General features: G+C 42.6%; 1 protein-coding gene across 1 annotated transcript in view; it reads left to right on the top strand.

The window, feature by feature from the left end:
- Positions 1-24380, top strand: part of LOC126267217 (peptidoglycan recognition protein 1-like) — a 38037-nt gene that overhangs the window by 1913 nt on the left and 11744 nt on the right. The window contains exon 2 of the mRNA XM_049972190.1: positions 12220-12324. Within this exon, the coding sequence (XP_049828147.1) occupies positions 12220-12324 (105 nt within the window). The remainder of the gene's footprint in view (positions 1-12219; positions 12325-24380) is intronic.

Below are 24380 nucleotides of genomic sequence, written 5' to 3'. Positions count from 1 at the left end.
CTATCTCCTTAGTTTTTCTTTTCTTATGTTTGCACTTGGCAAAACAAAATCAGTTTTGTTTCCTGTTATATACATGATTGGCACTAACGGAATATGCAACTTTTTTTTACCACTGTATTGTAATAATAATTTGTTTAGTTTTGTGCTTAACACATCACTTCAGCATAAGTGACAATAACAATTATTAACACGATATAAATAGAAGAAGACGCTACACATTACCAGTATTTCACTTAGCAGTGCGATTATGAACACCAGTCTGCAATCTATAACTATGCGAGCATGTGAAAGGCAGGACTGCTGTCTTTTAGTTGTTCCCATCTACGGCTAGTGTTTCTTCTATTGTTCCCTTGCAGTAGAGCCTGTCCATTTCTGTTGCCGCACACTCAACTCCCTTTGGTTTTGCCAGTTCTACCTGTAAACTCAAGGATAGTAACCGATTTGTTGTTGGTAGCACGTGCGGACAGCCTGTGAATGAATGACCGCCTTTACTCAGCTGGAACGCTCTCTGTAGCCTGTCAGCCCGCTTGTGACCATCCAGAATTTCTTGTAGCACAGGGTGCGATCATGACGCCTATGACATGTGCCCCACTTCCCCATGGCCGTGAGTAATCATTTGCACTGGGAACTGGGGGGGGGGGGAGGAAATAAGGGGGAAAGGAGGGAGGAGGAGTAAGACAACTTGAGAGGACGAGTATACCTAGTCTATTCTAAAAAAGCTGCTGTTTTTTTTCTTGTTTCGGTAGTGATCGGCGCATTGGTGTCACCTGAGACAACACACGTTTTCAAGATGCTTCTTCACGGGCCAAATACACAGTCCAGCCACATACATTAGCCTTGTGGCGCATAGCGTCCACTACAGTGGACAGATGGTAGTGGTCGCTTCTTTGGCATTTTCAGCCAGTCCTGAGGCTGCAAATGCACGCAATTCACTGCAGTGGGCCCTCCCTACTGGTGTTGTGTCCTGCATGCATTTGCAGCCTCATGACTGATTGAAAACGCCAGAGAATTGGCCTTTAAAAGTTGTCCACTGCAGTGAAATTCATGCACCACAGAGTTAACGTGACCGCCGCCATGTGGACGTCTAAGTGCAGTAACCACACGCAGACGGCAGATGGCAGCACTAAAGGTGGACGGTATACAAAGCTGTCGGAGGGACTTGGAAAACAGTACAGTCGTTGTCGTAACGCGAAAACGGAGCGATTTACCTTATGTCCACGATCATTGTCTTTCGGGCCAAGGGTGGAAGTACTTCGGAAGCAACTAAGTTTGTAAATTGTTCGCGTGCTGCTGTGGTTGAAGTATACCGTGCATGACAAAATGGCGCTATCCAAAACCGGCGTCGAAGCAATTGTGATGCATCAGGGGCAATAGATGACAGGGATGAACGACGGCTGCGGAAATGTGTACTGGCGAATAGGCATGTCCGGAAGAACAGATACCATATTCATATAGTTAAGGCTAACCGGCCATTGACCTTCTTCTTCTGTGTTGGATGCACACGCATTGCCCGAACTCTTGCGGAGCTTGGAAGATTGTCTGCCGCGAGTAATGAGCTTAATGGGCAGGGGCACTACGAATGTAGTGTGTGGACATTACGTTGGGAATGTGGGTCTCATGGGGAGCGTGAAAGGGATAATCCCCGCAGTCGCACTATCCTCTGTGCCGTCGGTGGCTCAGATGAATAAAGTGTCTGCCCTCTAAGCAGGAGATCACAGGTTAGACTCCTGTCCCCATTGATGTATATCAACGCCTGTCGACAGCTTAGGGTCTTGATTTAATTATCATTTCTAAACCAAAAATAAGTCAAATCTGTGAAACTCGACAAATACGGAATTCTGAAGACATATACCAGCATAAGCAGGTAAGGGCAATTCAAACAGACCATCCATTGTTTGTCGTTGACATGGTGCCCTTATAAAGTCAGTCTAAATTCCTCTATGATAAGTCTTTTCGTATTTAAGCATACGATGGCAGTTGGATTCAGATGATATTTTAATAGACTGAGTTTTGAAAAAGTATTTTGTAGTGTCCTTTGAGTCCAACAGTGTTTTCTATTTCTCGATTGACACTGACCACAGTCAAAGAAGTTGGATTACATCTGGATGCTTCGATCTTTTCCTTGAAATCCGTAGGTGTTTCCATCGGTGTCTTTGCATCCCATAATCCAACTAACCACGCTCAGGAAATGTGTTTTTTATCTTCTGCAGGTCACCAATTTGCTTAGAGACGAAAAATTTGAAGTTTTATTTTGACCACCAGCAGGATCAGTGCCCTCATCAAAGGCATGAGTGATGAAGTATGAAGAAATGACGTCCTTTAGCGCTCTTTTCCGCAGTGAATTCAGGATAAATATGTAGAAACGAATTCGCCTCTTGCAAGAACGTGGATACTGAACGAATACACCGAAAGTCGCCACCTTAAGTAATCTTCATTGGTTTCTATATTTAGCACAGATATACTTTTTTGCAAACTGTATGCAGTTAGCCAACTTCATTTTGTTCTTCCTTGGCTCTCATTTACTGGGGGGATCGATTACATCAGAATTCTGTTTGCTCTGCCCTCTCGTAGCTGGATGAGTTCTATTACGTATTATGTTCGAGTATAATATCTTTTCTGGAGACTAGAAATCTACTCTGTAGGAATCAGCATGGGTTTCGAAAAAGACGGTCGTGTGAAACCCAGCTCGCGCTATTCGTCCACGAGACTCAGAGGGCCTTAGACACGGGTTCACAGGTAGATGCCGTGTTTCTTGACTTAGGCAAGGCGTTTGACACAGTTTCCCACAGTCGTTTAATGAACAAAGTAAGAGCATACGGACTATCAGATCAATTGTGTGATTGGATTGAGGAGTTCCTAGATAACAGAACGCAGCATGTCATTCTCAATGGAGAGAAGTCTTCCGAAGTAAGAGTGATTTCAGGTGTGCCGCAGAGGAGTGTTATAGGACCGTTGCTATTCACAATGCACATAAATGACCTGGTGGATGACATCGGAAGTTCACTGAGGCTTTTTGCAGATGATGCTGTGGTGTATCGAGAGGTTGCAACAATGGAAAATTGTACTGAAATGCAGGAGGATCTGCAGCGAATTGACGCATGGTGCACGGAATGGCAATTGAATCTCAATGTAGACAAGTGTAATGTGATGCGAATACATAGAAAGATAGGTCCCTTATCATTTAGCTACAAAATAGCAGGTCAGCAACTGGAAGCAGTTAATTCCATAAATTATCTGGGAGTACGCATTAGGAGTGATTTAAAATGGAATGATCATATAAAGTTGATCGTCGGTAAAGCAGATGCCAGACTGAGATTCATTGGAAGAATCCTAAGGAAATGCTATCCGACAACAAAGGAAGTAGGTTACAGTACGCTTGTTCGCCGACTGCTTGAATACTGCTCAGCAGTGTGGGATCCGCACCAGATAGTTTTGATAGAAGAGATAGAGAAGATCCAACGGAGAGCAGCGCGGTTCGTTACAGGATCATTTAGTAATCGCGAAAGCGTTACGGAGATGATAGATAAACTCCAGTGGAAGACTCTGCAGGAGAGACGCTCAGTAGCTCGGTACGGGCTTTTGTTAAAGTTTCGAGAACATACCTTCACCGAAGAGTCAAGCAGTACATTGCTCCCTCCTACGTATATCTCGCGAAGAGACCATGAGGATAAAATCAGAGAGATTAGAGCCCACACAGAAGCATACCGACAATCCTTCTTTCCACGTACAATACGAGACTGGAATAAAAGGGAGAACCGATAGAAGTACTCAGGGTACCCTCCGCCACACACCGTCAGGTGGCTTGCGGAGTATGGATGTAGATGTAGATGTATTAACTGATTAAACCAAACCAGCAATAAGACTCCTAATTCAGGCGATAGTAAGGTAAGGTGCCTGTATCAATCCCACGAACCGTTTTTTCGCAATAAAGAACAGCGGTAATTGTTTACTTCCTATTGTACTTCGACGAAGCATGAGTAATTGATAGTCATACCAACAGTGTTTGTCAGTATTTTGCTTAAGATTTTAAAGTCGCCATGGAGACCTTTAGTTTGACGAGCTGGCTTAGCGTAATGGGCAAGGTTTTTGGCTACAAAGCGAAAGGTTTTGAGTTCAAACCTTGTGCTGTCCATAATTTTTTTCTTCATTTAAAAACACAATCGAAGTGTCTTACTTTACGAATTTTATTCGTTTTAATGTAGTTTTTTTGAAATTTCTAGTGCTTTGTGTCTTCATTAACCCTTTCGCTGCTGCAGTCACGTGCTCTTAGCATTCCGCGCTGTGCGCGATTTTGTCATCACTGCACTGCTCACCTTTGCAGACACATGGTGCTCCGGCTGCTTTGACACTCTTATCATTCGATTCCACAAAAACTATTTGGGTAAAAAATATGATTTTTACACATCTTCTTGACTGATACCTTCCCCCCATAAATGACTAAATTTTGTTTCGATGTTCAGGGCAGTTATTCTGCAACATTAAATGTAGTAAGCCATTGCACGAAATTTTGAAGAGTTTGCAGAGGTAAAAGTCCATAGCGTATACTTTCCGTATGGTCGATTTTAGTTGCCACAATGTTGAGAATATAAAATTTACTGTATAACAGTATCTTATATAATTTAAGTACCACATAGGTGTCGTATGTAATATTGAGAAATATTCCGTCTTTTGCGACTGTAATAAAATTTTTATTTACACTGGGCGCGTTTGGCTTTACTTTAAAGCACTTCAATCAATGAAAGGTATGGCACATACACAATGGTAACCATGTTCTCTTTCTTGTTTTTGTTTCACAGTCGCAGTTTTACCAATGGTATTGAAATATATTCTTCTTCTGCAACTGTAATAAGCGACTTACTCCATTGCCAAGTCACCTTTCGTAGTTTTGTGCTGCGGTAACACAATATTCAACGTTTGTGTCGACTGATCAGTATTTTAGCAAATAAATGCTGTCTGTGTGTGCCACACACAAAAATTATATTTGACATAGCTCAGAGCACTTCGCTGATAGACGGTGTATTCAAGTCCTAATCTTTTTGTAAGTCCACAGTTTTGTTTAATGTATTTTGTCTACTTCCTTTTGATTGATTGAAGTGCTTTAAAATAAAGCCAAACGTGCCCAGTGTAAATAAAACTTTTATTACAGTCGCGAAAGATGGAATATTTCTGAATATTACATACGACACCTATGTGGTACTTAAATTAAATGAGATATTGTTATACAGCAAATTTTATATGAAATTTAGGTATCTTGTCCACATTTCATTCTCAACATTGTGGCAACTAAAATCGACCATATGGAAAGTATACTCTATGGACTTTTACCTCTGCAAACTCTTCAAAATTTCGTGCAATGGTTTACTATATTTAATGCTGCATAATAACTGTGTTGAACATCGAAACAAAATTAAGTCATTTATGGGGGGAAGGTATCAGAAGATGTGTAAAAATCAAATTTTTGGGCCAAATAGTTTTTGTGGAATCGAATGATAAGAGTGTCAAAGCAGTCGGAACACCATGTGCCTGCAAAGGCGAGCAGTGCGGTGACAAAATCGCGCACAGCGCGGAATGCAGGGAGCACGTCTTTGTAGCAGCGAAAGGGTTAATGTGCCCGTGGTGGCTTTACTTCATGAACTGCGCGCTCCCCCCTAAACGTAAGCTTGCGAACTATGCTCTACTATAGCGCTGCTCCTCTTGACACGTGCGTCGTGTGCAACTGGCAACGCAGTAATCTCCCGCGTCTGGGCGGGCATGCGCGAGCCGCGAAAATAAAAGAATTCAACTACAGTAATCAATTTCTGGACGCCAACAAAATTTTTTATGCTTTTTGGTTTCCAAATACAAGACCAAGTTAATCTAGTTTCAAATACTATACCATTTACAGAACTTGATGCCTTATGTCCGCAATATAAGCAACTATTTGAACCCACCTTAGCGTGTCCAACTGATTTTCCTAGCCCACGTATCCCCCAAGCAATCAGCAGTGCCTAATTTCTGTAGAGCTGATCAAATTGAAGTAGAACTAGATAGATTGGAAAGTATGGGTGTAACATTATCGTCTAGCCAATGGGCAGCACCCATAATCGTAGTTAAGAAGCTGTATCGATCACTTACGATTTGTGGTGAATTGAAGGCTGCCATTAATCCTCGAGCAAATGTCGATCTGTATCCAGTTTATATGCCGGAGGAAATATTTGCAAAATTGACTGGAGGCAATTGTTTTAGCCAGCCGCTGTGGCCGAGCGGCTCTAGGCGCTTTAGTCCGGAACAGCGCTGCTGCGACGGTCGCAGGTTCGAATCCTGCCTCGGATATGGCTGTGTGTGATGTCCTTAGGTTAGTTAGGTTTATGTAGTTCTAAGTCCAGGGGACTGATGACCTCAGCTATTAAGTCCTATTGTGCTTAGAGCCATTTGAACCATTTGCAGTTGTTTTACAGAGATAGAACTCACTGGCATCTCCCTTCAGCTGATCACTGGAGACAATTTTTAGTGATTAATACGCCATTTGGCAAGTATTTTTACAATAGGTTGCCATTAGGGGGCTCATTTCGGCGCTCTGTGACATTTCAGAGATTCCATGAGCAACTCATCGAAAACATGCCCAACAGTGTTAATTATTTAGACGGCATGCTAATTACCGGGGCCATATGGAAATAGCACCTGCACCATCTACAGATGATGTTTGAGCGGCTCCAAGCCAAAGGTCTGCATTGTCGACTCGACATATCTAGTTTCTTTGATCCAAGTGTAAAGTACCTGGGGCAATATTAAACAAAGAAGACCTCACACCTAAACAGAATCATGCGGACGCAATCACTAACTTACCATTTCCGAAGAACCTCAATGAACTACAGTCGTTCCTGGGAAAAATAAATTACTATGTGAAATTTATTCCAATTGCGGTCCAGATGCTGGTCTCGGTGGCCGAGCGGTTCTAGGCGCTTCAGTCCGGAACCATGCTGCTGCTACGGTCACAGGTTCGAATCCTGCCTCGGGCATGGATGTGTGTGATGTCCTTAGGTTAGTTAGGTTTAAGTAGTTCTAAGTTTAGGGGGCTGATGACCTCAGCTGTTAAGCCCCATAGTGCTTAGAACTTTTAGAGCGGTCCATATTCCCCATCCTTTTAATCTGTTGCGTGAATAAAGTGTTGAAGCTGTGTGTTCAGAGGCGTGCCAGAAAGCATTCTTGCAACTTAAAAAGTGCACATGTCAGCCTCTTGTTTAGTAATATTCAGTCTCGGCAACTGTTTAAAACTTGCTGCTGATGAGTCAGCATTGGCGGCATGCTGTCCCACAAACACACTCACAGCACGGAACAGCCCGTTGCATTTGCACCTAAAACATTAAATGTTGCACAGAGGAATTATTTGAAACTTCAAGAAGAGGCGTTGGCTATCATAAACGGCGTCAGGAAGTTTCATGTGTATCACTGTTATTGCAAGTCTCACTTGATTGCCGATCACAATCCCCTCATTTCGCTGTTTGGTCCCATTCGAAACTTCCCCATAAGACGACGCAACAGCTGCAACGGTAGGCGCTGTTCCTGCGGCCAAGGCCACTCGCCTAGAACCACCCTGCTGTCGACGGAGACCAAGTTACCCGACGATCGTGCCTCTGTTGACGCCTGACAGTCTAACCGTAGCGCCTCTGATTCGCTATCAGTCACGTCTGTTGCCAGAGATATTACACTGCCCAGCCACACCTGTTACCAAATGTCAAAGGCCTGAATAGCGAACTGCTGCAAGACATGCAGAAAGAGATTCAGCGAGGTTCTGTAAGATACCGACAGCTGGATTGAAGAGATTTTAGCAAACAGAACACAGCATGTTGTTATCAATGAAGGGACGTCTACAGACGTTAAACTAACCTCTGGCGTGCCACAGGGGAGTGATATGGGACCATTGCTTTTCACAATATATATAAATCACCTAGTAGATAGTGTCGGAACTTCCATGCGGCTTTTTGCGGATGATGCTGTAGTACACAGAGAAGTTGCAGCATTAGAAAATTGTAGCGAAATGCAGGAAGATTTGCAGCGGATAGGCACTTGGTGCAGGGAGTGGCAACTGACCCTTAACATAGACAAATGTAATGTATTGCGAATACATAGAAAGAAGGATCCTTTATTATATGATTATATGATAGCGGAACAAGCACTGGTAGCAGTTACTTCTGTTAAATATCTGGGAGTATGCGTGCGGAATGATTTGAAATGGAATGGTCATATAAAATTAATTGCTGGTAAGGCGGGTACCAGGTTGAGATTCATTGGGAGAGTCCTTAGAAAATGTAGTCCATCGACAAAGGAGGTGGCTTACAAAACACTCGTTCGACCTATACTTGAGTATTGCTCATCAGTGTGGGATCCGTACCAGATGGGGTTGACGGAGGAGATAGAGAAGATCCAAAGAAGAGCGGCGCGTTTCGTCACAGGGTTATAAGGTAACCGTGATAGCGTTACGGAGATGTTTAGCAAACTCAAGTGGCAGACTCTGCAAGAGAGGCGCTCTGCATCGCGGTGTAGCTTACTCGCCAGGTTTCGAGAGGGTGCGTTTCTGGATGAGGTATCGAATATATTGCTTCCCCCAACTTATACTTCCCGAGGAGATCACCAATGTAAAATTAGAGAGATTACAGCGCGCACTGAGGCTTTCAGACAGTCGTTCTTCCCGCGAACCATACGCGACTGGAACAGAAAAGTGAGGTAATGACAGTGGCACGTAAACTGCCGTCCGCCACACACCGTTGGGTGACTTGCGGAGTATAAATGTAGATGTAGATGTAGAATGTGGATCCGTTCCGATTGCACTGCCGTAGCCAACTGCGCTAAGTTTCTCTGTTGACGATTCAAGGCGGGAACAGCCTGATCGAGATGGTCCCACAGATTTTGGATTGGGTTCAAATCCGGTGAGTTTGGTGGCCAGAAAAGTACGATAAACTCATTCTTGTACTCTTCAAACCACACACGTACACTGCGAGCACTGTGGCACGTTGCGTTGGTAGATGCCATCTTAGCTAGGCAGGGCTTGGTCTCAAAGGATAGATGCATACTTGAGTTGATCCATTCTTCCTTCCAGAATGACGAGACCACACAGGGAATACCACGAAAACATTTCCCAGACTCACAAGCTGCGACAGTGTAGCGAATAAAACAGTGACCCGCATACAAAATAAATTTCCTGTAATTTACGTCTATGGTCACAAACGTTTTGTTCACAGATTACCGGTTTCGGTCTATAATAACCATCTTCAGATCTGTGTTTTATAAAAACAATGTCTTAATGTGCTGCAGCCACAGAAGCATCGTCGAATGTTAAATGCAGATTCAGCACATCTGCATTTAACATTCGCCTAGCCCACTATGGCTGCAGTACATTAGGACATTGTTTTTATAAAACACTGATCTGAAGATGGTTATTATAGACTGAAACCAGTAATATGTGAACAAAACGTTTGTGACCATAGACGTAAATTAAAGGAAATTCCCCAGACTGTAATGCTCTCTCATCCAGCGTGGATCCTTCCGATGATTGTTGCTGCGTGTTTCCTTTCAGTCCAATGGAGCACAAAACGTGATTCATCTGGAAAAGCCGGCTGTCGCCACTCAGTGGACGTTCGGTTGCGGTATTGGTGAGCAAATGTCACCCTCTTTGCTAATGAGCAGCAGTCAGCATGGGTGGGTGAACCATGCGACTGCTACAGAGGCTCATGCACAGCAATGTTCACGAACGGTTGTTGAGGAGACATTGTTGATAGCCCCTTGGATCATCTGGGTGGTCAGTTGCTCAACAGTTGGACGTCTATTCCTGTAACCGTCGTTCACCTCTTTGATCTATGGCCCGTTGTGCACCACAGCTGTCTCGACGCCACTTTTGGTTAGCGCCACTTTGCCATACACGGTGCACTTCAACCATGGCGGCAGGTGACTGGTTTACAAATTTAGTCGTTTCGGAAATGCTTCCACCCTTGACCGAAAATCCAGTAATCATGCACTTTTCGATGTCAGATAAATCGCTCGATTTCTGCATTACGACAACGACTCTGCTTTTGTCCGCGTACCCGCGACACACCTCACGTACCCATCTCTGCTAAAGTGCGCGTCATTTACGACGGGGGCCGAGTTAAGGTTCGTTCTGCGCATCTGACGTCACAAAACACAGTCAGCCAACGAACAGAGAACGACGTTGCCAAAGCTTGACTGCAGTGCAGACCACGGACGAGTGGCTTCAATTTAGAAACGTTCAGTCACAAATAAAGTAATTGAAAAAAAAGCAATGTCTTTACAGCCGACTTTCTTTTATAGAAAGTTTGAAAAAAGCGTTCTTTATACCAGTTGCTTCATATTCTATTAATTAATTAAAGCAAACAAGCAGTATGCCTCCTAATTCAGGCGATAGCAAGGAAAGGTGTTTGTATCATTCTTACGAATCGCTTTTTCGAAATAAAGAACAACGGTAATTGTTTATTTCCTATTGCACTTCGACGAAACAAAAGTGAATAATTCATAGTCATACCAACAGTGTTTGTCGATATTTTGCGTGAGGTTTTAGAGTTGTCCAGGAAACGAGGTGACTGACGAGCTTCGTTAGCATAATGGTTAAAGTGTTTAACTGCTAATCAAAAGGTTCTGTGTTCAAACCTTGTTTGATGCTTAATATTTTGTTTATCTAGAAACAATATCGAAGTGTGTTACTTCATGAATTTTATTCGTTTGAATGTAATTTTTTGAAATTTCTGGTTCTTTGTCTCTTCATTATAATTATAATAAGTTTTCGGTTATTCTAATTTTGCCCTCCAATATTTCTTTCCACAGCAACTAAAAACAATGAAAAGGCACACATACAATATTAATGTTATCTGTTTTTTTTTTTATATCCTCTCTACCGCAGTCGCTGTTTTACTATTCATATTCAAATTTATTCTTTGCGACAGTAGTAAAACTATTATTTAGAGCAGAATTTCGGCTCGTACGTTGCCGAGCTACTTGATTGTCTGACCCAATCCTTTTCTTCGCTACTTTGGCAACATCATCATATTCAATGTTTTCGTCCAGTGACCTATGTTTTGGCAAGTATTTGCTCTCTGTTGTGACGAACACAAAATTTATGGGCATTGTGTCTCACTGACAATATATTTTAGTTTCTATGTTTTATTACGTCCACAATTCAGTTTTGTGTAATTCGCCAATTTTGTTTTAATCAGAACTTTTTAGAAAAAAGCGAAACGACCCTGGTACAAATAAAACTTTTATTACAGTCGCGAAAGACGGTATATTTCGAAATATTACATACGACACCTATCTGTTACTTAAATTAAATGAGATATTGTTATACAGCAAATTTTTTTATGAAATTTAGGTATATTGTCCATATTTCATTCTCAATATTGTGGCACCTAAAATCGACCATACGGAAAATATTCGCTATGGACTTTTACCTCTGTAAACTCTTCAAAATTTCGTGCACAACAATGGTTCACTACATTTGATGCTGCACAATAACTGGGTTGAACAACGAAACAAAATTAAGTCATTTATGGGGGGAAGGTATCAGTCAAGAAGATGTGTAAAAATCAAATTTTTGGGCCAAATTGTTTTTATGAAATCGAATGATAAGTGTGTCAAAGCAGTCATAACACCATGCGTCAGGACAGGCAAACAGTGTAGTGATGACAAAATCGCGCACAGCGCGGAATGCGGGGAGCACGTCTCTGTAGCAGCGAAAGTTGCCATGATGGCTTTACTTCATAAACTGCACGCTTGGCAATGCAACAATCTCCCGTGTATGGGCGGGCATGCACGAGCCGCCAAGATAAAAGAATTCAACTATAGTGCTGCCATCTGCCTTGTGTGAAAGGTTCTTACACTTTGACGTCAAACACGGTCGGGGTCACATTAATGTGACTGGACCTTGTAGATCCGACACTCTGCTTTATTTTATAACCACAATGTAATTATTATTGCGAATATTAAGAGAAATAAGTGTGACACAAACTTTTATCTGCAAAGTAGTTACTGCAGATATCAGCAGATATAACTGCGGATACCCGTAAACAAGCTGACCACTAGCCACGGCTACGCAAAACACCTTTCCTTCCGAAGTACTGGCACCTTTTAAACTGAAAACATACCTATATGGCAGGTCCATATCATGAAGAGAATAGTAAGGCAGAGAAGTGTGATGATAAATAGCTGACCATTTTTTTTTTTGTGTGTTTGCAGGACGTCGACGACCTGTGCGGATGGCGACAACGACTCTGAATGCCTCCACAGTCTTGATTTTCATCATCTTTGGAGCAGTGGCTTATTTCACAGATTTACCAATAGGTAAGTTTGTAAGATAAACAGAGTGGTAAATTAATTTATTCTTCTTGTTGTGGCTTCAAAACCCAGAGTGGGTGTGTGCCACCTTGACAATTTCCACCAATTCTGCCCTCTCTGTTTCTTGCAGCTTTGATCCTACCCTACTCGTATCCTTGTTGCTTAGTTTATTTCGTCTTCATGAAGGAAATCCAGCTTTATCTATTAAGTTATTAGTAAAAATAATTTTACCAAGCCAGCGATTTTGGCTCTGCGCTCGGCCACCTATTCTTTGGAGGACAATTTCTCCCACTCTCATCTGCCTTATCCCTGAGGCTGGGTACCCAATCTTCCACAGGGTTGCTCAGGTTCCCAGGGTTAGCTAAACTGCTTTTATGTTTTTAGTTCACTCTTCGCTAATGACATAATGTTCCTCTTTGGGCATAAATATGTGTAATACCTCAATTTTCAACATGCCTTTGTCATGGTGAATGCTAATGTCACTATACGAGGTGTTCATTTGAGTTGAAGACATTGAAAAATGTCGAAAACTACACATCCAATGCAAAAAGGTTGCAATTCAAATTTGTTTGTCTCGAAAGGGGTCGTGATACCCCATCTGCATGTTACAAGGGTTTTAAGGTGGCATGGTTTCCTGACCTTCATTTCTTACATATTCCGTCCTCACAATCGTATTCTGCACATCAAGACGCTTCATTCGAACCCAAACTCGATAAGGTGGAGTCAATTTTGTATGAATTCATCTAAGCGATATGCAAATCTAATAAGTAAATCGCAATTGCTCACCGAGGTTTAAAAAAGTCGAGGCTGGCGTACACAACATGACGGCCACAAGAATTTCGTTCTAAAGAGGAAACCAGTCCTCTGGGAAGACTGTCTCTTCAGAGGGATGGGTAAACAACATACCTACTTCGGCCAAAGCGACCACTCAGAGAGAAGACAGCTCTTGCCGGAGCGAAGGGATAACGACCCCCATGTTCGACTTAAAAGCAAATTCCACTACATTGTGTGGGAGCACCCAGAAGACGCATTGTTTCACAGACCGACTGTGTAGTTATGGAGTTTGCACCCGAGGACAGTATACGCCTAATGGAGTTGCTACAGATTTCCGCATTGGTCGACTTAAACAAAACGTCGTTCTCCCGTTTGAAACAGCAGCGCTGATTGGCAGAACATTTCTGACGCAAACAGCCAGAGGAGTGAGGGAAGACAGCGAATTATATACCCTTGCAACTTTTAGAGGAAAGGGGCCATTCCGTTGTCGCTCTTGGAGCAGGAACACATAACGAGAGCGAGTGCGCTCTTACGTGTAGGCAAAGAGCGAGGAACAAAGTCTCTCCTCAGTACTTCACTGGGAGAGCACCTCTGTCGCTAGCGAATCGGAGTGACACTCTGTATTGAGTCGCTTGAGTCGCTCACGATTAAGCGTTGTTCACTGTGTTGGCCGCCACACTTATTTTGTGGTGTGGACACGGACAGAGTACTAGTTAAACGCCTGCGAGCGAGTATTGAGTGGCATCACAGTGGACTGGTTATCTGACCGGTGTACCACGCCAATAGACAAGGGGTGGATGGGAGTCCTTGACTTAATCAAGGCACAGGGAGAGTTTGACTGGCGGAGGTCAATCCAGATAGAAAGAGATAGTTGTGTTATTTGTCAGCAGCGAGCGACACAGGCAGCAGTCGTTGCAGCTCACGGTATTGTGCGCTACAGCGTATGAGAGCCCCATCTGTCCTCCCTAACAGTACACTCCACTACATTTCTCACACGACAGCCTTGACCACAGCTAGAAAAGTTATTCAAGTTGTGTAGGCGTGGCTCTCAGTCATTCTGCCGGGTAAATAACATTCTTGAAGAAAAGGGATAAAAGAACCTTTCCATATTTTATAAAATGATAGCATTCCTATCCATAAGGGGCAATCTACTGTTCCGAAAAGAACTCGGAAATTTCTTATCATTTTATAAGAAAAAGTTTTACTTGATTTCTCAGAATTTTTTCTAATAAATAATATTTTTCGTTCGTTTGATGTTTTTCTTACACTAACCAGCAATACTCCCTTACCCATGCATTCCACTAGTTACATAAGAATATATAGAATATTTTTGTGTCTTTTCCTTACGGCAGACGACTCGAGAAGATATTTGTTGCTGAATGTTTTTCAAGCAGTTCTTGTTGGTACATTAGGAGCGTCTGTCTGACTTCTGTAGTAGTGTGAAGTGGCAATTGTATCCTGCAGGAGCCAAAGGGTATTTGTTGGATCAATCCATTGTGCAACTTGACAAAATAAAACTCACACACTGACGGGGTAGTGTGGGGTCCTTCCCACTGGTCTCCTAGATAGACTAGATTAGATTCCATTTTCTTTCCATACATCCAAAAAAGGAGATTCTCGTGGGTGTGTAACATGTCAGAAAGTATAACATAAAAACATAAAACATTTGAGTATAATACTTAATACCTTGATGATTTGTCAGGAGATTGTCGAAATACGTAAGTGAATACAATGCTGTAAACTGGAACAGGGTGCCTAAAGGAAGCTGCTTTCTCGGATAGGTATACAACAGTTCAAGTAAATCACATTAATGGTTTTTATTACAATAAAGTAGATTGACAATACTTAACTTTGGTTTACAATATCGTGTCGCAAGCTATTGGTGACAGGCAAATAATCAGTCTTTCGCCGTATAGAATGTCCATGCAAGTAATGGATATGGATCGCAAGTAAGACCTCTTCGAGTGCTCTCATCTAGTCCGAGTCTGCTAGTGTCTGTGTTCTACCGTCCGTCCGAGGCTGGCAGGAACGGCGCTTATACTGTCTTCATGTAGAGGCTGCTCCTGTCGTCAGCGAACTGTTGCCTGACGTCTCTCACAGTCCTCTCTGCTGTTGCGTTCGTCGCCTTCGTGCTGGCGCTTGTCATTACGCTGGAACCGGTACGACAGGCCAATGTTTCATGATTTCTAATCGAAAGCCCCATTCACAACGTACCATTCCTTCGACGTATCGAACTACTCGGCGTGTGACCGCGGCTCCAGACGAACGCTACTCTACTTTTCCAACTAGAGTAAGTGTTTAAACGTAATACCGTCATCTTCTATACACTGGGCCGCTGTGTAAAGCATTTAACCTTAGGTTAAGACAGAAAATGACCTTAGATCAAGCTTAACCTGAAAATCTGCTTTATATATACATGAATGCTAGATCATATCGCTGTGAAGTCGCATCATATTTGACTGGCTACAAATCGTGCTTCAAATTCAGGTTCAACTCTAATCGCCAGTTTATAGTGTAGTGGCACTACGATTCATTGCTTTTGTTCTTTGTAGATACCAATTAGAATAATAAAAAAAGGTGTTACCAACACAAAAAAAGGCAAGTAAATATCTGACTACGCCATTCCCACGCTGAAGATGCTCAAAACAATTTTTTCGATCTGTTGAGTTAGGATAAGGAAATTACCAGCTACCGCGTGTATTTAACGATCGATGTCATAACAGCTCTTGGCAGGTGATTCGTAATTTATGTGGTTAGTTCAAAGGAACTTTCTAGTCTCAAAGGAACTTCATAGTTACTTTGCAGCAGAGTAAGAAAGCAAAATTCGTTGTCGGCACGGTAGCTCAGCGTGTGTGTTCGGTCAAAGGGTTAGCTGTCCACTGTAATTAAAAAAAAAACTGAGTGAATGGGTTAGCGATGAACATGAAGGGGTGTCATCGGACGTCTGCCCCGAAAAATAACGAAGAAAATGAGATATGAGACCTAAAACAAAACTGCACTAACAGATCACATGTTAGAACCTGCGACAATTCTTGAATTTTTTTTCCATTTGTTACTACTTTCTCTACATCGTTGGTAGTAAAGATAATTATAGCAACACAGCCATTCTGTGTGCAATAACCCTACGTGATGTGGATTACATTGTTTCCTTCCGTTTACTTTAGAAGTATCTGAGCATTCAGATGTGTCCACTGACGATGACGATGACGAGACCCAGCGATCTCTCTGCACGTTTCATGAAAGGGTGAACCCGCTGTTGAAGATAAATACCAAGTCATGTAAGCTGAGGCTTCGTAGAGCAATTGGAAATAAGGCTCAGACGCTATCTGCTGAAACCAACCACTGATTGCAATTTGCATGTTACTGTAACCTTAAGATTTTGCGCCACAAAAACCTTTCAAATAATGGTTGGTGAGCTGCTGAAAGCAATCGACCTTACGAGAGAATTAAAGTCAATAGCAACTTCTCTCCATGCCGTTACCTTGTTGACCATAGTGACTTTATCTGTTTTTTTTCTTTTTTTTGTACTCAGTTATATTTTTATACCGGCCCAACGCAATTTCCGGCAGCAAATCTTTTCTAATTGAAGGAAGTTTGACATTCGCACCTTTTTCTGTTTACTTGCTACCATGGTTATAGCACGACACCTTTGATAATAAATACTGCTATCTACGATGTACGATAAATATCTGCGATCGGAGTGGAATAATCGTGTCAATAGCCGATTTTAGACGTGTTGCCAAGCATTTTACGTGCTACCTAAGATCAAATCTGAATCTGCTTCGGTGAATCTCGGTTTAGCGTTATGGAATACAGTTGAGTCCCGTACATAGTTCGATTTTTAATCTAATGTGGCTTTTGGTCTACAGTCAACGATATTTATACAATGGGCCCTTAGTGACTGATGACCTCAGATGTTAAGTCCCATAGTGCTCAGAGCCGTTAGAAGCCCTTAGTGATCTGCTTTTCTAATGATCGTACACAGAACAGAAGCATATCTGCAGAAATTTCAGCACAGGAGTTTCTGATGCGGTCAATTATATCTTCACGACCTTTTGGCACTTGCTGGTTCACCTTATCTTTTAAATATCCCCTCAGAAAGAAATCCGGCGACGTCAAATTTGACGACCTAGAGGGCCAATTAATAGGACCACCTCTGCCGATCCGCCGACCAGTGTAAAGACTGTCTAAATCTCCCCTTCTTCAATTGCATAGTGTGCTGGCAACCGTCATGCTGAAATCACATACGTTGTCTAACGTCCAGGGCGAGATCCTGCAGTAGCACCGGTAGTTCCTGTTCCAAAGACGTCCGATATTTGCATCCATTTAGCGTGCCGTCGATAAAAATGATGCCACACCATACATTAGTTAACTGATCATGGACGTTGGAGGTCAATTTGCTGTAACCAATGGGGATTGTCTACATTCCAGTGATGCGTGTTATGCCGATTAACGCTGCCATGGTATGTGAATATAGACTCATTGGAAAACATCACCTCGGCAAAGAACCTGGGGGTCTTTGGCATTTGTTGGCATCGCCGTTCACAAAACACAAAATACTACTCGGTTATGAAAATCGGCTCCATGAAGTTCTTGAGCAGTGACACGTGGTACGGATGATACTATGACGATCCAGTGTTGTGACAATTCTACCTTCAGACGTACCAGAATCGTGGTATAATTGCTGAGAGTTTATTCGTGGGTTGCGGTGCACTGTCGCTAGTACAGCTACTTCATTAGCTTCTCCTGTAACATATTTACTTCTTTTCCTACTGCCGGTCTGTACGCTGCCGTCAGGCATAAAGGCTTTCGCAGCCGTGTAAAAGAACGAACTAGAACGATCTCTGCCTGGCAAACGCTCGGCATACAAGGCGATATCAGGTTCTATGTTTTTCCTACATTCTCGGCAAATTAGGATAATTTCAGTTTTCTTCTGTGGTTACAACATACATCGTCCACTTGGACCTCTATTCTCCAAAAGATAAGTAGGTACGCATCCAATAAACACTGTGCAAGTAAGGTAATATTTAGAGCCGCTATCTGTTCTACGTCTGCACGATACGAGATCTCCGGTCGCAGTATACTGCCTGTTATGATACTTTGTAGTTCGCTGTATGACCACGGCGATGCGTCGAGTAGTCCCTTGTTCGATATGTCAGAGGAATACAACGTTGTGAATGGGGTTTCCAATTAGAAGTCATGAAATACTGCCCTGTCCTATCATCGTAGCACGGAGGTGACGTCCCTTGTGCCGGCCGGATTGGCCGAGCGGTTCTAGGCGCTACAGTCTGGATCCGCGCGACCGCTACGCTCGCAGGTTCGAACCCTGCCTCGGGCATGGATGTGTGTGATGTCCTTAGGTTAGTTAGGTTTAAGTAGTTCTAAGTTCTAGGGGACTGATGACCACAGCAGTGAATTCCCATAGTGCTCAGAGGCATTTGAACTATTTTTGAACGTCCCTTGTGCCATTGGATGTTCAGGGCCATTGAGTAACATTAAAACGTCCCCTTAGAAAAATTTATACACGACTGTGCTTAAACTGAAACACAATATTTTTAGCGCAACGCAATCTGACTTTCAAAAATCCATACGAAAGTATGGTCCTGACTAACATTAACCTATACGTTTCACAAATCACTTACCTCACAAAAATCTTCGTTACTCAAGCTACTGCAATACAGCGAGCGCCCCTACTGCCAGCTAAATAAAAGATTCAAACTACTGAATGCACTAACTACTGATAGGCATAGTTAGCAAATGAAAGATTTTAATAGAGAACAAACAATGTATTTACCTCACTAGTCATAATATATATATCAGTTTGTGACACCAATTCTTACAAATTTCAAAACTGCGCCATATCTCTCCCCACGTCCACCACTGCTGGCGGCTCACCTCCAACTGCGCAACGCTACGCGCTATTAACAGCTAACTGCCCAACACTACAATGGCGAGTATTACAACAATGCCAACCAACCACTGACTGCACACAGCACAGTCAGTGATTTTCATACAGAGCGCTACGTGGAGTTACCAATAAGAAAACCTAAATAGCCTACTTACAACATGTCATAAATTACGATCGTGTATCAGTTTCTATTCCACCGACTACAGCGCCAACTGCGGTGAAACAAAGAAATTGCTTCAGACAAAACGTATATAGATCTTGTAGTAGAATGGTAATCTGCAATGAAAAACAGGGGTTCCCATAGAAGATTTCGAATTTGCCCTCCACCACCCTCGCGCGGGGTCGGTTGGCGGGTCGAGTGTGATATCGTTGGATATCCCCCTGCGAGACAAACAAATTGAAAGTTTTTTTTGAACCGATGTGCAGTTTTCGAGGTATTTCAATGTCTTCAGTTTACTCATTAGGCTGCAGATTGCGAATTTCTGAAAGAGAGCACTAACATCATTCCATGTCAGCGCCAGCCGGTGTGGCCGAGCGGTTCTAGGCACTACAGTCTGGAACCGCGCGACCGCTACGGTCGCAGGTTCGAATCCAGCCTGGGGCATGGATGTGTGTGATGTCTTTAGATTTGTTAAGTAGTTCTAAGTTCTAGGGGACTGATGACCTCAGAAGTTAAGTCCCATAGTGCTCAGAGCCATTTGAACCATTTTTTGTTCATGGTATGAGTGTGGGATCTCCTGACGGTGACTAAACATTTGTCTGTTGTGCTTATACAGGGTACCATAGGAGGAAGGTTCGACATTCATGGATATGACAGAAAGGCTCATTTGAAGAAAAAACTTCATATGGAGTGCCAAATAGTTTTCCGAGATACAGGACATTTAATGTACACTCATACACACACACACACACACACACACACACACACACACACACACACACACACACACACACACATATATATATATATATATATATATATATATATATATATATATATATATATATATATATATGCAACGCACCACGAAAGAATTATACGAATGGGACGGAAATACATAGATGCGATGTACATTTACAGACAAACAAATGATTACACTTTCACAAAAAAATGGATGATATGTTCAAGAGCAAGAGTCAATAATTCGTTGGTCCATCTCTGGCTCTTATGAAAGCTTGGCACTGATAGAATTGTTACATGCTCTCCTGAGGAACATCGTGACAAGTTCTGTCCAATTGGCGTGTTCAATTTTTATAAATCTTGAACCGGTTGGAAACGCCCTGCCCATAATGCTCCAAACGTTCTCAATTGGGAAGAGGTCCGACTACCTATCAGACCACGGTAGGGTTTGGTAAGTACGAAGAAAATTAACGGGCGGGCGTTATCTTGCTGAAATCTTTGCCCAGAATGACTCGCCGTGAAGTGCAACAAAACGGAGTATAAAATATCGTAAGAGTGCTTCGGATGACAACCAAAGGGGCCTTGCTATTGAAAGAAATGGCACTCCTGATCATCACCATTGGCTGTTGGGCCACATGGCAGGCAACAGTGAGGTTGGTATCTCACTTCTGTCCGGGGTGTCTACAGACAGGTCTTCACTGCTCATCGGGGCTCAGTTCGCAGTGGGACTAATCACTGAAGACAATCCTAATCTATTCAAGGAGACGTATCTGCAGACGCCCTGAAGTGTTGGGATTTGACTGTGGCCCGTCATACGACCCGACAACTAGGAGTTGTTATCCGCAGCACCTTTACAGCAGAGCGATACGTCGACGATTCTCTACGTCCTGTTTTGTTGCACTTCATGGCAAGGCATCATGAGATTACATTTCAGTAAGATAATACCCGGCTGCATACGGCAAGAATTTCTACTACCTGTCTTCGTGATTGCCAAACTGTACCTTGGCCAGCAAGCTCGCCGCATCTCTCTCCAGTTGGCGCATTATGGGCAGGGTTCTCCAACGATTTCGGTATTTTGACGATCTATTGCGTCAGTTGGACAGAAACTGACATTATACCCCTCAGGAGGACATCGAACAACTCTGTCAGCCAATGCCAGGCCGAATAACTGCCTGTATAACGGCCGGAGACGGTTTAACACGTTATTGACTTACTTGATTTGTGAAGCTCTTTCTCTTAAATAAATTATCCAATATTTCTGTAATGCATCTTCCTTTTTTTCGTCTCAGAGTGTATATTTGTTTTTGGGCTAGCAACGCGCACATGTCTCTTTCCTACCCAACCTCTTTGGTCTATCATTCAACGCTGACCTTCCTCATTCCTTTCAACCTCTTTGCTCGGCTGTTTAGTACGCAGGTCTCCATAGCGCATTGTGAGTGACGTAGTGTGAGGGACTGAGAATGTATCACAGAGAAGCGTCGATTAACTATGTTTGCACATGCGCTGGCTAAAATGCCACACATATGCACAAATGAAGAATATGCAGATTTGGTTCAAGTTTACGGCTTTTGCGATGGTGTTGCTTCCGCTGCTTTTAGAGAATGACGTCGGCGCTTTCCACAACCTCAAATTCCTAATCGTAGAGTGTTTACCAGAGTTTTCTGCACATTGCGTGAAACAGGTATTCTTCCAAGTTCCCATTTTTGTTCCGGACGTTTAATTCAACAACCTATGCTACAGCAGATTGTTGAAACGCTGCAGCTTAGTTCTACCAACACACGGCTACTTTCTATGCGCGTCCCACGAACATGTGTAAGGGGAACATAAAGTATCCATTTCACCTTAAGCGTGTCCACCGTCTTCACATTGCCGAGAATGCCATGGGGCTTCAAATTTGTCACTGGCAAAATAGCAATCGTCATTTGCTTCCATTAATATTATTCTCTTATTGTACACGAATGGAATTAACAACATATGTAATAATCCGATGGTCCCAGGAAAATCCACACGCTGCAGTAAAAACTACTTTCGAAGTTCGTTTTTCCATCAGTGTTTGATGCGACAGGATCGGTAATATGTTGACTGGTTCAATAATTGTGTACAAGGGAGTAACGGGACAGACTTATTTACATTTGTTGAATAATTTGTTTGTTGAACACCTTGTGGATGTTGGTCTGGGCACACGGACAGCAATGTACTTCCAGCAAACAGAGCCCCTCCACATTTTACCAGACGTGTGAGGCAACATCTCAACGAAACCTGCCTTAATCACTGGATTGGTCGTGGTGGTGCAATTACTGGCCACCAAGATCGCCAGACTTTACACCATTAGATCTTTGTTTATGGGGTTGGATCACGTTTGAGAGTACAAACGAAAGACGGATATGTTAGACGAACTACTTAGTCATGTCAAGGGTGTACAGGAGCGCTTAGAGAAGCAATACAATACGTTCTCCCAGTAATCCACAAATTCATTGACGGTGGAATATTCGAAAATTTATTATGAACTGTCCAACAGCTGTAATGTGACGTATAAGACAATGCTTAGAGATGAATGAGTTAAAAAGACGTACTTTTCAGTTGATGCCTTGTAAACCCATGTTGTAATGTTTATTACCTGCTGTACATGTGTAACCTGGCAGTATATTGCATAATACAGAAAATCAATCACAGTGTACATTAAATATGTTCTACCTCGCAAACCATTGTCAATAGGGCGTATGTCCATATGAGGTAGTTTGCTTCAAATTGTCGTTCCGCCATATCCCTGAATATTGGTTATTCTTCCTGGGACACCTGCATGAACAATATCGCCAACAAATATTTTACAGGATACTTCAAAGGTTCAGGTAGGATTCAACAACTTAATGTGCTGTGCAGGTGTATTTAATGTTTATTTTATTTTTATTTTACACTCCTTGTCCCGTAAGATCATATCTCCGTGGTCACTGCACGAGTCAGTACATGGAATTAATAAAAGAAAAGCTAATAATAGATGAGACGTGGGACAGCCGTCAAGGATACTTCAAATCAATAAGTACAAGGCAATAATTATCAATCAAACACAAACTCTGGCTTGTAATTTCCAACAGATTTTATTTAACTATTGCATCACAACAGCAGACTGCTATTATCCCAGAATAATATACATAATTTCCCTAGAATCTGAAACATTACTAAGGAGACAAAATGACTATGGGCGTAAAAGCCCACCTCAAATAATAAATAACTTTAAACCCTTTTTACCCAAATCTTGAGAACCATATGAACAAGAAATGGTTTAGTAAGAAAAATTCCCACAGAAGCAGTACACCTTTTAAGATATAACAGCAGAAACAACTCACAATTTCTCTTTCCTAATAAGATGTTAATAAACCCAGTACAATCAAAGGCATGTTTCAGGTATTACAAAAATTAGAGGTGTGCGGAAACTACAACTCAGATCGAGCCTGAACGAAAGGTGAAAGGAAAGGTGAAGAAAGAAAGACGGACGCCTCGGCGTCACCAGGAACAAATAATAAAATACTCAACTTAAATTCGCCGAAGAACTGCAGTCTACTGATGAACACAGCGACAGCGCCTTCGGTTACAATTCAAACTGGCGGCCGCCAAGGCATCGTCCCCAGGGACCAGCCACAAGGGACGAAGCGCACCGCTGATTATAGCACTAAAACAAAAATATAAAACTACAGCAACAGGGCAGTACCCGGAGTAAAACAATCCTTAAAACATTAGAAAAATTTCAAAACAGGAGTCTAGCACACAATAAATTTTTTCATTAAGCTCCTGCTTGTTTACCTCTGAACACATTACCCAAATACGAGCAGACAGCCAGAAAATCTAACCTGTGGTTATTACGGAGTGCAAGGACACGCACTTAGATATATGCTCCTTGCCCGTATCTCAAATGCGTCCAAAACATGCAAACCCCATTCACACAGGTAACCACTGTTCAATAAGTTGTGTGTCGACCAGTGGTCAATACGAAACAGATAACATGGGCGTCCAAACACTGGAAGAGCCGTTAACTGCAAGCAGCACGAAATTCAATATGCATATATACACCTGAATAATTCCCACAGCTTGATTCTGTAGCATATCCGGCTGCAGGCTGATACATTCCAAAGCCCCTTTCACATGTTCACCCCGTTTAGTAGCACAGACGAAACCATCGTTCTCTCACTAGAGAGACGCAGTACATATTTGCTTACCGCACGCACGTCTCCGTTCGCAGAGGCAGAGCATGCGCAAAGAGCGACCGCCGACAACCAGACTGGACACCGGAGCGCCAACCAACCGACCAAAACCATCCCTCGTCCCACAGCATCGCGCGCTTAAAAGTGACCAAAGAGGAAACCCGTGGCCATGCGATACAGATTCGATTGCAGAGATCTTAAATGAATACAGAGAAGCGACTAGTGCCAACGGCGCCTCATATCAAAAGAATTTACACGAATCTTATAAAGACGACAAGCAGCT

The sequence above is a fragment of the Schistocerca gregaria genome, chromosome 4 (genome assembly GCF_023897955.1).
Source record: "Schistocerca gregaria isolate iqSchGreg1 chromosome 4, iqSchGreg1.2, whole genome shotgun sequence".
Lineage (NCBI taxonomy): Eukaryota > Metazoa > Arthropoda > Insecta > Orthoptera > Acrididae > Schistocerca > Schistocerca gregaria.
The sequence above is the reverse complement of the archived record's forward strand: the minus strand, read 5'-3'. Positions and strand labels throughout refer to the sequence as shown.